Source organism: Penicillium crustosum (assembly GCF_028827405.1).
Source record: "Penicillium crustosum strain IBT 35664 chromosome Unknown utg000002l_segment0_segment0, whole genome shotgun sequence".
In the NCBI taxonomy this organism is placed as follows: domain Eukaryota; kingdom Fungi; phylum Ascomycota; class Eurotiomycetes; order Eurotiales; family Aspergillaceae; genus Penicillium; species Penicillium crustosum.
Genome location: NW_026623123.1, coordinates 178,050 through 194,848, shown reverse-complemented (window position 1 = coordinate 194,848; position 16,799 = coordinate 178,050). Strand labels below are relative to the sequence as shown.

The following is a 16,799-nucleotide window of genomic DNA, read 5'->3' as shown; positions in this document are numbered from 1 at the left end:
TTGCAAATCGACGTGTGAAATGCAACCTGCAAGTCATCGCGACCGCGATTAATAACCATTAAATGCGCCACCTTTAATTGAACACCCCGCGATCGCAATGTCCTTCCCTCAAGACCCTCGGCGTCGCCGCGGCGGAGCCGGCACTGGGTTCAGCTCAACTGGCGGACGAACGGCTATTGGATACTGGCTTCCCTTGGCCTTGACTGCTGGAATCGCAACTATTAGCATTGCAGCTTGGATCTGGAGTGAACGAAATGACGACGAAGACGAAGATGACCGCCCCCATGGGGATGGCCGCCCTTACCCGCCTCCTGTTGGACCCGGAAGTGACCACCCCCCACCCTCCTATACCACGGGGGATTATGCCCGAAGCACAGGAGCGGAAGTACTGCCTGGAGATGCTTCCTATGATCATAGTATGATGGCTCGCATGCAAGGTGCTTTGCGCCGCACGCCTAGCCCTCAACAGATCTTCGATGGTGCTAGCAAAAGAGTTGTGGCCGGTGTCACTGCCGCAGGAGCCTTTGTTGGAGGCGCTCTCACCTCAATTCGTGAAGATAACAAAGGCGAGGGCGACTACGAGGACCACTCCAGATGGTCGGAAGAGGCTCAAACCAGGGCTCACGAGAGAAGCCAACAAGGCGCCATTGCTCCGACTATGAGTGGCGGATTGCCGAGCCGTCCGGCAAATATCCTTGACAAGGACAAGAAGGTCGTTTTAATTGTCGTCTCCTCGGTTTCATTGGCTGACGACGACGAATTTCCTTCTGAACATGCGGTAAGAAGCTCTTGCCCTTGCTACCCACTTCGTGCTTTTCTGACAATCGCAGTCTATTCTATCCCACCTCCCTGAACATGTCGATCTGGATACCTCCAAGATCTTTGTGTTGATCTATGCCCCGGAATTGAAACACGCCATCAAAAGGGGGGGCTCATCTCCCACCTCACCATCCATGACTTCGTCTTATTCAAACATTGGCACCGAAGAAGGAGCTTCTATCGCGGAACTGGCCTCTGGGGACTTGACTGCGGTCGAGCCCCGCCAGGACGATGCATTGGAGGGCACTTCTCGCTTCTTCAGAACGTTATACACACAGGCACAAGCACTTGTTGAGAAGGATAGCATGATCATGCCTTTCAGTACCCCTGGTGGCTATGTGCATCTCGTTCATCACCTATTCCCAGAGCTTGTTTATATCCAAGAGTCGTTAACTGGGGATCAGGGGGAACCTGCCATCAATATCTCTAAGTCGGTTCGCCAGGTTATCGTCGTGGTCGGAGACGAGGGTGGCCGCGGCGGGCTTATCGACAGTGATGACGAGTCAGCACTTGGCGAAAAGGAAGAGAAGTGGTGGAAAAAAGAGGGCGTCACAGGACTCGGCAAGCGTATTGACATTGTTGATGTTGTCCGAGTCGGAGATGACTGGCGACGACGAGTGCGTGGTCTGGACTAGTTCAGATCAGGTTTCGGCCCCATGATTTTGATGTTGATATTTCTCTGCTTGCATGTCTATACCTGTTCTGTTCTTTTTTTGTCTTTTTTTCCCTCTTTACACCCCCTTATGACTGATTGACCCTATTCCCCTGTTTTTCCAAATTTCTTGTTTTCATTTGATACAATTCGATTTCGACAGAATAATGTATGCTTCTTTTGCTGCAAGCTACGTCTATTTACCACGTAGATAATCCTCAGAATTGGCTCACTTAGCTCTGAAATGTACTGAGAATCAGTACTAATGTGGAATATTTCAGGTAATAATGTATTAAAGCCACTCAGACATTGATTCATCTACCTATGTATTCAATTGATCGCATTGTTGCTGTGTCTCATTGTTGTATCTGTTCACTAGTCCCAATTCGGAACTGGTCATGTGATTGACTTCACGTTGACCCACGGCTTGGCATCATCAGTTGACCTACCTCTGCAAGACCTCGTCCAGCGGCTTCTCCGATTCACCCCTTCCCAGCAGCAGTATTGGATGGGTGCTTTCTTTCTTTCATTCTTTAATCCCACTCGGTCAATCTCCGCCGCTTTTCCGCATTGATTCCAGCTGTGCTGGGGACCGGTGTCGCCCTACCTATCCCCACATGTCTCGCGCATCGGCCATCTCACTCATTTCCCGAGCACGGCTTTCATTTAACATCATCAAATCGGCATTCCGATAAGTCGCATTCTTAACTCACTGGTCACGCCGAGGTTGCGCAACCGGCGCAGACATGATGGCGACCGCAATTTCCAAGCCGGCCTCCCATACCCAGAAGATGAAGCGGCCGCCCCCGCCTTTCGGCCAGGCCGCGGCCAACGGAGTCAAGGGCCAGCACCTCTCGTCTTCACCCACATCCGCCGCAAAGCGTCTTCCCACAGGAACCTCCGTCAATGCAACTTCCAATCTCACAAATGGCGTGGCCCATGTGGCGAATTCCACGACTAAAGGCCCCCTTAATCGGACCAGGAATCAGTTGCAAAGACCTATGGATCAGTCCTCGCGCTCTGGCCGGCCAGTAACGAGGACCGCTGCAACAGACCAGGCACACCAAGCTGGGAAAAAAGCACCAGAACCATATGGTAAGGAGTTCCGTGACATTCGCAATGCCAATCCGCGATCACTGACCTTCTCATAGTGAAAACTACGTCCTATATCCTCAAGAAATATTCGAAATGCCCCCCATCCCTCATTGTGCATTTACATCCCACACATTTTCGATTTGAACAGCAAGATGGTAGCTTCCCTTACAACTCCGAGATGAAGGTCATCATCGAGCACATTCGTGCCGGGACAGTTCCGCATGATCTGATCGAGGAGCTTCTGCGAGGCGGTGTGCAGTTCTATGAAGGTAGTTATCGGATTTGATAGGTAGTTCAATTAACCTCTGCTAATATCATTAGGTTGCCTCATCGTCCGTGTCATCGATCACAAATCTGTTTCGGCGCAAGCAAGAAAGGCATCCGCTGCGTCCTCCAACGAGAACAACACACCATTCTCTCTACACAACTACAACGAACATGTTACCCCATCTGCTTATGTTCCTTACCCAAAGCAAAATCATCTCACGTCGGCCACACAAAGCACCAAGGCCGATGGGACACCGATTGCCAACCAACAGACAGATGGCCCGGCGGTTGGTGAGCAGACAGACGACAAAAGCAGCAACATAAGCCAGAAAAATGCCCCCGTGAAGCCTCGAGTATTTACCACAGTACTTCATCCCACTGCCCGAACTTTGCAGGCAGAGTTGACACTGCTTGTCACTACTCCCGACCCGAGAGCCAACAAAGCACCAGCTCAACCAACCCCCTCTACTTCTTCAGCTACCCCTGCAAGTAGTCAACCAGAGCGTGCGCACGTTGCAAAGAGACAGAAAATGCTGGTTGAGCCAGAGGATCTTTTGGAATGTGAATCTAAAATGATACAGGCATTGGCACCTCCTCTCTTCTTGGATCCTGTGCATAGTATGGAGGCCGCCCAGGAGCTATTTAAGCACCTGGAAAGCCCACTGCATTGCGACCCGCCACCTTTGCCCAAGCGCCGAAAGAGAACCGTTGCCGAACTCGCCGCGGACGAAGCCCTGGCAGCCGAAGAGGAGAGATTTATGCTCATCATGGACGAGCGTCTGGAGCCCACGGCTTCTGGCCCTGGTGGTGCTGCAAAGGCTGCTGCCGTGGATGACGCTGGTGGTGTAGCACCATTCGAACCCCGATTCTCTCGTTTCAAGACACTTGAAACGATTCGCATGCAACACGAGGAGAAGGCCAAGCGTGAACATGAAATGAAGCTGAAGCAGGAGCTGGCCAAGAGACAGCAGCAGGAGCAGGAGAGAGAGCGGCGCCGTGCGATCGAGCAACGGCAAGCCGAGGAACACGCGAAAGAGGAATCGCGGAGACAACAGCTTGCTGCCCAGCAGGCGCAGGCCCAACTGGCTGCGCAACAGCAAAATCGGCATATTATGGCTCAGCCCAATGGCGTCAGTCAAGGCCAACAGTCTTCACCTGTTGTACGTAACCAGACCCCACATGTCACTTCATCACCACTGGTTGGTAACATTATGCCGCAGGCGGTTCCGATGACCATGACCGCATCTGGATCTGGCAGTCCACCGCGACCTCCATCTGCTTTGCAGCACGCGCACCCGAATGTTATGAGCCACCCAATGGCACCTTCGAGAAGTCAGCAAGGACCAAGCCGACATGGTACTCCGCAGATGACCCAGGGCACGCCGGCTATGTCGCATGCCACACCAATCATGCGCAATGTTACGCCTACTCAGCGGATGGGTCATGGCAGTCCAACCCACTCGATGGGTCAGACTCCGGTCATGAATCAGGGCATGGCAGCCACGCCACAAATGAACGGGGGCATGCCTTTCACACCGCAACAGCAGATGATGCTGCAACACCGACAGCAAGCGCTTCTTCAGGCGCAACAACAAGGACAACTCCAGCACAATCAGTTCACGCCACAGCAGCTAGCCCAGCTGCAGGCCAATGCCCACGCTCAACAGAATATCCAATCTCATCAACATCAAATGCTACAACAACAGCAGCAGCAACAGCAGCAGCAGCAGCAGCAACAGCAACAAAACCACCAGGGCGTTCCTAAAGTTACTCAACAAGGCCAGCAAGCATACCAGGCTCAGCTCATGCGTGCTCAATATGCGCAGATGCAGATAGTCAAACAGCAGCAGCAAGGCCAGCACCCGCAAATGCAGGGACAACAGGTCCAGCCACACCAAGGAAATCAGCAGTTAACAAATCAGCAACAACAACAAATGCTGATGGCAGCTGCACAGGCGAATGGTGGCCAAATGGGTCCAAATGGACAACCCATGAACCAAGCACAGAGATACACCCAGCTCTACCAACAACGACTGCTTCGCATGCGACATGATATGTCGACTCGGTATATGGCTCAGTATGGCCCACCAAACCAGTATCCCTCCAATATTGCGCAGCAGTATGGCCCTGGGCTGGAAAAGACTGCCAAAGCTTGGGTCTCTGAGGTCATGCGACGTGAGCGGGATGGCGGACAGCAACAGCAACAACAGCGGGCTGCGTTGCAAGCCCAGCAAATGCAAGCGCAGGGCTCGATGCACAGCATGGGTGGTATGAATAACTGAGGCTATCCTGTTCGCTGGCACTGATATAACGTGTCAACATGCGAGATTGATGATACCCTGCGAGGACAGAGGTTTTTCCACATTTCAATTTCACCGGTATAGAATCTGGCTCGAGGTCGATTTATCATGAGCATTTACTCAACAGCAGTGGGTTATTGGTTAGCAACCGCTTACTGTCTCTACTTTTGGCTTTTGACCTCTTTTTTCTTGTTCTTTTTTTGTTTTGCTTTTCTGAAATCCCGGGGTTTTGTACAGGGACCAGGCATCGTGGAGATTGGAGAGGAAGGCGTTATTTTGTTTTGCTCACACCCTTTTTTTTTTTCTTTTCTTCTTTTCAATTGTACTATTTTGGCGCGGCTTTTGGTGGGAACCCTGGGATTTATCAAACTCGATACCATTCTGTACAGGAGTTATTTTGATATCACGACGCGACTATGGGGTTTGGATTACAAATTGCATTGTGGAAATACCTTGAATTTGATAGCACAAAATGCAATAACTGGCTTCTGTTACTGTTCTTTAGATTCGTTCGTCTTGTTTTGGCTGCTAGCCTCGACTATAGCTTGAGTGTGCTCGATCCTATGTCTACTCGGAGATACATTGGGATGATTCCAGCATCGTTCTAAGAACATCTCGAATAGTGTTACAACATGATGAAGGACTCAATGTTGCTTTGAATCAAATGGTATACACCTAAAAGGAGCATCTAAAAGACCAACAAAAAGACATGGCAAGGCCGCACAAGCTGTCGGCTATTCTTTCTTGTATCTAACTATTAACAAAAAGTTCGAATACTTAAGTAGGGAAAGGATACGACGAAGCACAATCGAAAGTAATAAAATTCATTTTATATAAACAAAGTCTACGAATAAATACGAGATGTTCCAGATCTTCAATGGATGTTTGACACCTCGGGCGAACCGTAGGACAAAAATCTAGTACTCACTGGCTAGGGAGATAAATCTCCATTTCGATATAAGCACTTCTTCGGCGCGACCGCGGCCATGAGAGGGCCGGATCGCAATTTGACATCCGTGCTATAAGCTGCAAAGCTGTGGAAGAGGGGAGGGGAAAGGCACAGGGCACAGGATAATGATTTGTAAGTATTCAATTAGATACATAAGGTATCAAAGCTATGAGAAAAGGGGATGTCGAAAGACATCGTCAGTATGTATCAAGCAAATAAGACCAGCCAGTGGTCATCACTTCCTTTCCTGAGACTGTTCTCTGGTCAATCGGTACTCAGACTGTTGAGCTTGATATTTTTGAAACATTCATGGAGAAGTTCATGTCAATAGAAATGGTGATCATCATAGTAAGGAGAGACCAGAGCTGTCTCATGAGATAGAAGGGGTATATAGAAGCAAAGCTAAAGCCATTGATCAAAGGAAGGCATTAATCTCTTGAGCAATGACTTTGCAAAGCATATTGTTGTTGTGTCGAGTGGCAGACAAAAGATGTCAGATTTTATGTGAAGAAGCTGTTGAAAATTGGTGCGCCGAGTTTTTATATCGTGTGATTACATAACTAATATGTCAGCAGAGGCGGTTGATGACTAAGCGTGCACCCGATGGATGGATCGTGAAAGGTATCAACAGCCAAACCCAAGGGTATAGCTTATACATACATAGAAGAGAACGCCGTTTTCTTCTATATTCTCACTACAACACCGACCAGAGGGGAAATATCTACAAAAAATGATATCCAAAAAAAGACCGTGAAAATGCCTACCAAAAGGACGTCACAAGGCCATTGCACATTTCACGGCATTCATGTGGGATTCTGATATCTGATGACTTTGCAAGTGATATCACCTGATAAAAAGGACGAGAGTGGATAGAATGGGCGGGGTCTAGTTTATAAGACTAGCCTGTTGGACTTTTGTTTTAGGGTTTAGTAAAGTACACTCAAGAATAGCCATGAGATCACCAATGATATGGTAGAAGCACACGAAATTAAACAATTCGGACCAACAGGGTTAAAGCAAGGCGGGAAATCAGGCACCAAAATATATGAACTTCTGCTGTGAGGACCACTTTGTGACTTCCCCGGAGCCTAAACTCGAAGCTAGGGATAATGATCGTCGCGCATCACCCGAGGACCAAGTAAGCCGAGCGAATAGGAAGACTTGGAGATCTTCATTATTCCCACTGATAACCACAGAAGAGGCTAATAATATTGACGTTGCATCGCAGACACAAGAGACAATCACCCCCAGAAAATATCTCATACTAAAGTACAGCTCGAGCTCAGAGTCTAGAACCAACTTCATTAACGCTCAAGTATCACATTCCAATGCATGTACATCGTACCCGTGGATCCTCTGCTCACTTAGTTGGTGTAGATCGGTACAGCGTGTATGCAGGGCCAATCGAAAAAGTGTGGTCGCATATAAACGCCAAGCGAGATTGACATTGCATCAGCACCGGTTTGACTCTGAGGCTGGAAGGTTTATAGCTATGCTGTTCCAAACTTTGTGTAATGTCTCACCCTACTACGGAGTACATTTACCTTGATGTCTAAGTCTACGCGCACAGACATACCGAGGCGGTCGACGTGTGTGTTGATGGTCGTCATCTAAGTGGCCGGGGTAGTTTTCCCCTGGAATGTGATAAGCGACTAGATAGGGTACATAGTACATTGATAATGCGTTCGTTTCATCTGATACTAAATTGGGAAAGTGAACGGACGAAAGGAAAGGAAAGAAAACACAAAAAAAAAAAAAAAACAAAACATTTCGTGATAGCTGCAGTCATATTAGATTGAACACGAAACAGTGGGAAACGGTTCACCGATCGTTCGGCGCACGCAATCTAGAAATGGAGCAAATATTTATGGGAAATCAAAAAAATAACTACAGGATCAATAGCCTAGCGGATAGGCGGATGTAACTCCAGAGGTTAATCCTTATAGGTACTATTATGCATTCGTAAAAGGAAAATCAAGGAACGAAAACCAATAGAGTGGAAAGGCGGTTGGATATCATTCCCGCATATCATGTCATTGGGCCCGGACTCCCCCATTCCCGATTTGTACGGCGTGGCATATACATAGCGCGGTGTAACAGTATACTAGGTATATGCAGAGCATGGGCGTCGGGCTAATTTAACGTCGTGCCTAGGTAATCACTTCACCGCACAATGTGCCAAACATCGGTGTGGCAGTGGACTCTCGTCTACTCCGTATTTGGAATGGGGAATTTGGAATCTGAGATTGAGTTTGGGGGGCCAGTTGGGGAATACAGTTTGGAGTTAGTGGAATATCTCTGACAATCGGAAAATAAGTGAGGTCAACACCGTTGGATGTTGTACTTTGGAAAGTAATAGATAAGACCGAAGAATGTATATGCCGGTAGTGGATGTGCAGGATAAAAAGCCCTTCACCCTGCGTTGGACTTTTGGGGAACGGTAAGATATTCCATGCACGACGATCATTAGTGGAAAAAGAAAATATGCCTTTCATCCGAAAGGTGATGGGACCTTTGTCATAGGACATTGATCTCTGTTCTTTTGCTCGGAAAGTGCTAATGCTAATACCCAAGGAATTGGGAATGAGGAATGGGGGAGTGACGCATGAACACCCACGGTGGCAAGAGTCTAGGCACGCAGGAGCGCGGCTCTTGACCGTGTCCTTGGTCATGCAGCATGTACAATGTAGTAGGTTGAAGTTTTTTTTTTTTTTTTTTTTTTTTTCTCATTCCCATCTCGTTTTCGTACTTGCTTTTTGGCGTGCTATACTTAGAACTGCGTTGGATTTTTTTTTTTTCTTCTAAGGGCCAAGTCTTCACAGAGGACGGGTGAATGGGGCTCCACATGGCTGTCTGATACATGCTACTAGCGATATTGGTTGCGCTGTCGAAGGTGGCGTGGGTCATGGAGTGGAGTATCAGCTCGCCCATTGTGATTTGCAGTACTCCGTAGTGTTGCAGTGCGCATTCTGGGCACTGTGTTCCACATAACGAATACAGTAGTATTCTGATAGTGGGCAAACGATGCCTGTAGCCGCGGTGAAGAGACGATGACATGGCCATTCTGAAACGGGATGATGGGACGAACCGTTTAGGAGTGGAATGTGGAGAGTTCCGAAGAGAGACGAGTAGAAAGTACAGCTCGATGTCTGCAAGAGGCCCGATTTGTTCGACATTTGATCCACTCAATCGACCAGATAGATCGGTTTGGAGAGATCCAGGAACTAAAGATCTAGAGCCCCGAGGATTGTGATGTGTAACATTTGGGGGGGCATGTCTCAACTCGCCGGAGATCAGAAGCCGTGCGAGAGGCGAAGTTCGAAGGTTGTAACACAAGTTCAGCCCAAGGTGTTGGTAAGTTCTGAAAATAAGGGGGTAGTATACAGGAGAGGGCTGAGGCAATAGTGATGCAGTGCAACAATGTAGATCTCGATTTTGGATTTTTTGTGTATATTATGCCAGTCGGTGATAATAGGGTAGTAGTACAGGCGACAAAGAATAAAAAAAAAGGAATAAAACAACAACACGTTGTAGCAGATTGTACACGATCGCCCCCCTAGGGCTCCCTCCCAACCGATTATCCCAAGTTGGCGATCCTCCCCAAACCAGAAAAGAAAAGACAATATGCAACGCCGCATAAATTCCATGTTCAAAAAAAATAAAAAAAAATAAAACCTCCCATCCTTTGGCACCAAACAAATTATGCAATAGAAAGGAATAAAAAAAAGGGAAAATAAATAAGTCAAAAGTCTCCTGTCCTCCAGGAGACATGTACAACGCCTTGGCCAGAGCTCAATCTGGCCCATAATGCCTCGGCCATTTCATAAACGGTAATCCGCCAGAGACGGGGTATCAATAAGGGCCAATGAAGGCCACGTTTCTGTTTTGTGCTTGTATAATTCCATATTTTCTTGTGAAAAGACTCGATTGGAATTAATTTTTTTTTTGTAGTTTTTTTTTTTGCTTCGGGGCTTTGTCGATTTTTGTATTTGCTTTTTGGTTTGATCATGCGACTAATCATCCCATCCATCAACGCTCAGCTCGCCACAATCGGGCATGCTATCTTCAAGTTTGCTGCCGTAGATGGGCCGACCGTCGGGGGTAAGCTGTCCACGGAAGTCAGGGTCGAAATCTTGACTGGTCTCATCGAGGGTAGCGACGTAGCGGTTGCGACCACCCCGCTTGCTGTGGGTCTTAGTATAGTGGGCGTTTAGGTTATCGCTGCGAGAGAAGGCTCGGTGGCAGCCAGGAACCCAACAGACATGAGGCTTCTCCTTAGAATGGCTCTTCATGTGGCGCTTGAGGTGTTCCTGGCGCTTGAAACGCCCCTTGCAGCCAGGCTCCTTGCACTTGAATTGCACTTGCCTAATGATTGATGGCAAGTTCTCGAGGCTCAGGTTGGACCGAAGCAGCTGCTTCTTGGAGGATTTGCGCGAGGGTTGGCGGTGACGTTGCATCATGCCCTCGCGATAGACAGGAGAGAGCTGGAACTCTTCCTGATAATCATTGTGTCCGGACATGCGACTGACCGGGGTATCAGACCCCGAGGGAGTACCCATGGAGACGGATCGGTGGGGGGTAGAAGGAGTGTGGGACTTGAAGGTCGGGATGTTGGTTGGGAAGTCGGAGTAAGAAGAAGAAGGCGGGGTCACGGGTCCGGAAGGGAAGGGCTGGACCTGTGCGGGGGTGATGGTTTGAGGTACCAGGGACTCGTGGGATGGCATCCAGTGAAGCATATTGGTCATTGAGGCAGAGTTAGATATCCGCTCAGTGGGTTGGGTAAAGATTGGACGAGACAGGCAAGGGTTGGAGGCCGATTCAGGCAGATATCCAGCCTGCTGAGGACGGTGGTAGTAGTTGCGAGCCATCTGGTTGTACTGTGACATCGAGGCGTGGTACGGAAACTGAGGCTCCTGGTATGTCTTTGGCATATCCTGAGGAATCCACAGTTGGTCGACGTTCTCCTCGAATGCAGGAAGATAGTCAGGGACGGCCATCTGGTCCTGTCGGTCCATGTTACCACAGGGCATGTTCATCATGCCGTCGCCGGAAGTGAGATCGGCCATTCTGAATGCGCTGCGCAAAGGGGTAGCCGAAGTTCGACGCTCCATTGGAAGGCCGTGATGATAGTTGGGATGCTCGTGCCATCCGGGTGAAGCCATTGAGCCTTGGCTGTAGAGACTGGTAGGCGTGGGAGTCGGAGAGTCCAAAGGAGAGAAGCTCGAAGTCATCGAGGGGCAGTCACTTGGGCCCAGAGAATGGCAATCAACTTCAACAGTTAAACGATCAGAGATTTGCTGTCCGTGGGATCTCATGTCGTCCAGGTCTTCAGTTTTGAACGATTGAGATGGAACTGGGTTGATGGTATCACCTGCCCAGGAGGGTTTAGTAATTTGTATTGTTGTCTTTTTTTTTAATGTTTGTGTAAGAAGGAAAAGCGAAGTTCAGTGACAAGTGGAACGAGGGTCGACAATGAGGTAAAGAAATGATCAAAAGAAGGAAGTGACTATTAAAGAAAGGCAGGGATGGAAAGAGATAGAGGAAAAGGGAAGACAAGAGAATGTGTATTAGGTCCCGGAGTATAGGGAAAGGAAAGAATGTTCGAAAGCAAAGGGAATGGAGGACAAACGAGCAGAAATAAACAAATTGGTCGAGGATAGAATCCCGAAGGGTGGAGATCGGACTTACAGCTATACGCCATGGTCTAAGCTCAGACTGGAACTTTGGGCCAAAATTAGAGGCGCGTCGCGTGCTGGAGGTTCCAAGCAAGGCTAGGAATGTAGACTATGAGATCCTCCGTTACCGCGGCAAAGGCTCTAACGGCTGGATCTGGGCTGGGATCGACTGAAGTTCCTCGAGGGCCTGCAGGTTTGATCGATGTTTCGCGTTGTTTCGCGTCCAAATGAGACTGGAAATTTCCAAACTGGGATAATAGGATGGGCTGGTATGGAACACCACGAACAAGATAGGCGAAATATTGGTGTCAGTTGCCCTTTGACGCGGTTTAGGATGGGTGAGGGAAAGTGAGTGGTTGAAGGGGAGGCTGGTCTCAGATTGATAGGTTGTTATAGGTAGGGGGGTGTGTGTGTATATGTGTATATGGTTTTGAGGGGAGGGGAGATTATAAGTACAGCAAGGAGTTTTAAAGGGAAGGGTGTCTTAAAGAGTCCAGAAAATCAGTTGGTAAAGCAAGAAAGTAATGATCCACGGGGGAAGCTTGTTCCTGGTACCTTTTTGGGCTGAAGGTGCTGATTGAGAGTCTTGGATCGGCGGATTGATTGACATCCCTCACCTTTTCTTTTTTTTTTTCTTTTTCTTTTTTTTCTCTTTTTGGATAATAATATTATAATATTATATGGTTTCAATATTTTACCTAGGTAGGTATGATACTAAATAATCTTAAAATAATACTATGGAGTAATTAATCTTGAATAATCCTAACTTGGAAATATGAAAATTTGAAAATCTGAAAAGAAATATTTTAAATTCCTTTTTAGGATGACCCAGTATTCTGGTTATTCCTCTAGTTATTTATTTTTAATTCTTTAGTTCATGCATGATTATTCCAAGGTTCTCTCCAGTCAGCGTTCACGGGTGCTCGACTTGGAATGTCTAGGCTGTATCTCTTCGATTCCGTAAAATGTGAGCAGAGTCTATTTGGACATGCAGGTCGATCGCGTCCCCGGACTTTCTAGCCGTGTCGATCATGATGCACAAACCATCTAAGACCCTGATCTCCCCTCTCCACTAGAGGTCTCAGACGTAAACTTTGAATGCTAGCAAGAGGACTAAAAGGCGTAATTATACTGATGTAATTACTAACATTTTAACAGTATAAAATCATGCGATTATTGAGGAACTCGGAGATATCGCGAAAGAATAAACAAAAATTAATATTTTTCAAAAAAAATATGACCTCGCTCGGACGTATAGTGGAGGCTTGGACCGATCTCATCAGTACTTTTGCGATAGGTCAGACGTTGAACCACTTCGGGTCTGTGCAAACCTGGTTGATGCTGCATCTCTGGAGAGTAGTAATCTCAGATTCCAGAGCGTCCACATCCAACATTCCCCTATTTCTCCGCCTTATTACTTAGATATCGTCACTGGAGCATTGTTTTTTTATTATAAAAATATATACCTAGGTAAATTATCCTGCTTCCCATCTAAGTTTAGTCTTCCCCACTCCACTCCACCCAACCCATCGGCTGTACATCCATGGACCCAAGTAAGCCGTACATACCTACAGCGCTCCAGAACTACCCACAATAGGCCCAATCAACTTCATTATTTCGATCATGGAATGTGAGAATAAAAAAGACGGAGAGAAAAACAAAAAGAGCAAAGAACTGCAAGCCCCGGGGAACAACTAACATCCATCCCGCTGGGCCTAAAAAAAAAAAAAAGAAAAAAGAAAAAGCCACCAATCCGCCCCAACGGTTCGGATGGTGTCGGCCTACGCTGGCACTTGCGTCTGACCCATCACGCGTCAGTTGAGACCTGAATGATGGGATTATCCAGTTGAATGTGCACTTTGACTCTCAATTTGCGTGGCTTACAGAGGCAATAAGTTTCGCATTCTTCTTTGCTCGTTCCACGCCGTGACTCGTTTGAAACATACCCCGTCCAGATAGCGATCGGCCTCGAATGTTTGTCTTTGCAGGCAAAATCGCAACCAGTGCTCCATATTATAAGTCTTTTCTTTCACTATTTGTCTGTGTATCACATTGCACTTGCATCACCCAGTGGATCGAGATGAAACAGGCCTTATCTACTCTGTAGTACTAGCGTTAATAATCGAGTCTTTGATCTGAGCCATAAGGCTAAGCGAAATCGCTTAGAAATTGATTAAACTCCTTTTGGCATTGAGATTAGGTTTGAACTGGACCGAGTGGAAGTGCTCGGAGTACTCGGTCCGTACTGGGTGTCGAGCCCTGGAGGCTTTCTCTCGGCCCCTCTTTTTTTTGTCGATCGTTTTCACTTTGTCGATCTATGTACGGAGTTACTCCAGGGCGATACGGCTCTCTGTGTCTACTGTCAGATCTAGCCCCGAGGCCCCCCCACTCCAATCCCCTCTATTTCTTGCATCTTGACTATTTCCTCTCAATTCTTCACCATGCTTTATTGATACACCTGCATACTTATCCCCCATGAGCTCAAAAACCGGTTCGACACGCTTCTTCAAACCATATTGATAAGCTGCATTTATTCCTGCAATTGTTCAAGACTATTGTACTTTGTTTGAATCCCGAAAACCTGGAAGTGAACGAACCCCGCCAAGAAATAAACTAGTGGGGGTTGTCCCATGGATTCTCTAACTTGTAGGTTTCTGTTTAACTTTCCCCCAGGTTATATACTTCGTATGGAGTAGATGTAACGCTCCAATGTTATAACTTTTAGAATGGGTATATATAAAATATAGACTTTGGATGCTTGATATCTATAAAAACAAATCTGAGCAACTAATAGTTTGAGCTTCTCGATGATCAAATCCCTAACGCCCGGACCTGAATGCAGCAAGGGCGATTGAATCCCGAACCCAAAACCCGAAGGACGCCCCCCAAGATCTTTCGGCCCCTGCGTCTGAAGGGACAGCTTTCACCTACGTACATGGCTTTCCATCATCACGAACCCCCCCTCCCCCTAAATTCGTCTTTATGCTTTACTTTTAGACACTAGAGACCACTATCACCAATTACATGATCTTATTGCAGTTGGGCCGTATCTGAAACCCCCAGACCACTACCGAAGTATCCATCCAATCTACCCCACTCAAATGCCATGATCATCGACCCTAGAAAGTTTCGATAGTGGCTTTGCTTTCGTCGCATCAAGTCATACCTCAATTTGTACAGCCGCATTGGCCTAGCCATCCGCGCCACCGCGATCTCTGGTGGCTTATGAATGGAGTGTGGCTTATCTGGGGAGATCGTCAGGCGTCCGGGATTTCGTACATACCTCTGCTATCTGTGGCTACGGGATTTACAAGGATCTACGGCGTACATCTCGCCACCGCTGCTGACCATAGGATCTTCGCCTTCTGTGGTTTTGACGGGCCTTGTGAATATCCGGGATGACTGTGGCCAATTGAGCATTTCTGTTGTGTATGATCCCCTGTTGATCCCATTGCTTGGTTTCGGATGTGTGCCACCTGTGGCGACTGAAACAGATCATCTCTTTGTGCCGCGTAGGAGGCCTCTGTCGTGATAACTACATCCTTCAAGGTTACGTACTACCGTAGATTGATGCGCTCGGTACTCCGTACTAGACTAGATACTCGAAACTATGTTCTACCTCCACAAAAGTAATTCAAATCAAAGAGGTAGATCAGTCAACTCCCGCAGCGCAAATCCCAAATTAGCAAACCTTATCTGAGCTTAGGAATATGACTGCATTAGCACGATTTCTCCCTCTCAGGTACCAGGTACCCGGAACATACACAATAGAGCTGTCAACTTTTGTACTCTGCCCAGATTCTCCCCGGTTCTTCGAACGCTGTAGAACTCGGATTAGACTGCAGCCCAGATAGTTCAAGTCCAGATATGCCAGGTGATCAACAAGACATGCAAGCCTCCCTTCCAAGGCCATGATGACATTTTTTCCTATTCTGTCGTATATTGTCATAAATTTTACTACCTTTGTAAATGGGTGGACAGTTCATGCAATCCACCACTAGATCACGACCCGACATACTTGCCTGTATATTATACTACCTATTATTGTGTCTATTGTGTCTAGCCACTGATCGGTGATTGACATTGACATTCTTCGGTATGCACAACGCTCCTCCCGGGACTGTAATCCGGTGTGTGTCTGGGGGGCTGCAAGTGCTGCAAGTCCATCGAGTGCCACTGACGCAACTACGAATGTCCATTACTTGGTGTTGGCTGTTCAGCCTCCATTGCGAATCATGGTTTTGGTTTCTGATCTCATGCCAATACTTCCAGTTGAGTTCAATGTACATATTCTAATAAAGGTTATCATCTCCTGAAGCCAAAGCGCTTGACCACTCGTATGATAGGGGGCCGTGCTGGGACTGAATGTAAATGAATAAATGTATGTTTCGCCTCTCTCTCTCTCTCTCCAGCGATCGGCTGAATGGGTCAAAATAGAACCAAAATCCGGGAGCTGATCATTCGATGTCACCCGAGAGATTGTTGCTTAAATGAGTATTGATTCCCGAGCAATATGGGCTTCAGGGGAGTGAAACAATCATTATAAAATTCATAAACTGCAGTCAATGATTTATCTCATAGAACATTCGACATTCGGGGCCCTATTATGCAGGGACGAAATTGATCGGCCTATAGCAAGCAAGCATCAGAGATCGGGCCTGCAAAAGTGATCAATAGTACGAAGTACACAAAATAACATATACTACTCCGTACATAGGTACAGGATTATGCACAATCCCCAAAATGGTACCCCAAAATGGTACCTGGTTGGTCTTCTCGGTATTCTCTCGGCGTGCCCTGATCCCGTTTACCCCCGCCCTTCTCTCCCCCCTTACCTGTTGACTTTCTTTTTTCTCTTCACATAACGGTCTGTCGCTCACAAAGTCATTCGAAAAAAAAAAATTTAATTTTGCTTTTTTAATTCGAGTTTCCCTCCAATGAATACTCCACGTTGACTTGCATTGCATTGCCTTACATGACTTTATTCCCGGTTTCCAGGAACCATCTTTATTGTGGCAAAAAAAAAAAAAAAAAGTCTATGT

The 16,799-nt window shown here is 47.3% G+C and overlaps 3 protein-coding genes across 3 annotated transcripts; 2 read left to right on the top strand and 1 right to left on the bottom strand.

Moving 5' to 3' along the window:
• Positions 1–97: 97 nt before the first annotated feature.
• On the top strand, positions 98–1,454 carry N7487_003577 (uncharacterized protein; the record flags this gene model as incomplete). The annotated part of the gene is made up of 2 exons (XM_056871324.1): positions 98–778; positions 831–1,454. The coding sequence occupies 2 exons, from the start codon at positions 98–100 to the stop codon at positions 1,452–1,454; spliced, it is 1,305 nt and encodes a 434-aa protein (XP_056729044.1).
• A 763-nt stretch (positions 1,455–2,217) lies between these two features.
• N7487_003576 (uncharacterized protein) lies at positions 2,218–5,115 on the top strand (the record flags this gene model as incomplete). Its single annotated transcript, XM_056871323.1, has 3 exons — positions 2,218–2,566; positions 2,623–2,835; positions 2,888–5,115. The coding sequence occupies 3 exons, from the start codon at positions 2,218–2,220 to the stop codon at positions 5,113–5,115; spliced, it is 2,790 nt and encodes a 929-aa protein (XP_056729043.1).
• A 4,980-nt stretch (positions 5,116–10,095) lies between these two features.
• Positions 10,096–11,783, bottom strand: brlA (C2H2 type transcription factor BrlA; the record flags this gene model as incomplete). The annotated part of the gene is made up of 2 exons (XM_056871322.1): positions 10,096–11,453; positions 11,771–11,783. The coding sequence occupies 2 exons, from the start codon at positions 11,781–11,783 to the stop codon at positions 10,096–10,098; spliced, it is 1,371 nt and encodes a 456-aa protein (XP_056729042.1).
• Positions 11,784–16,799: the final 5,016 nt, after the last annotated feature.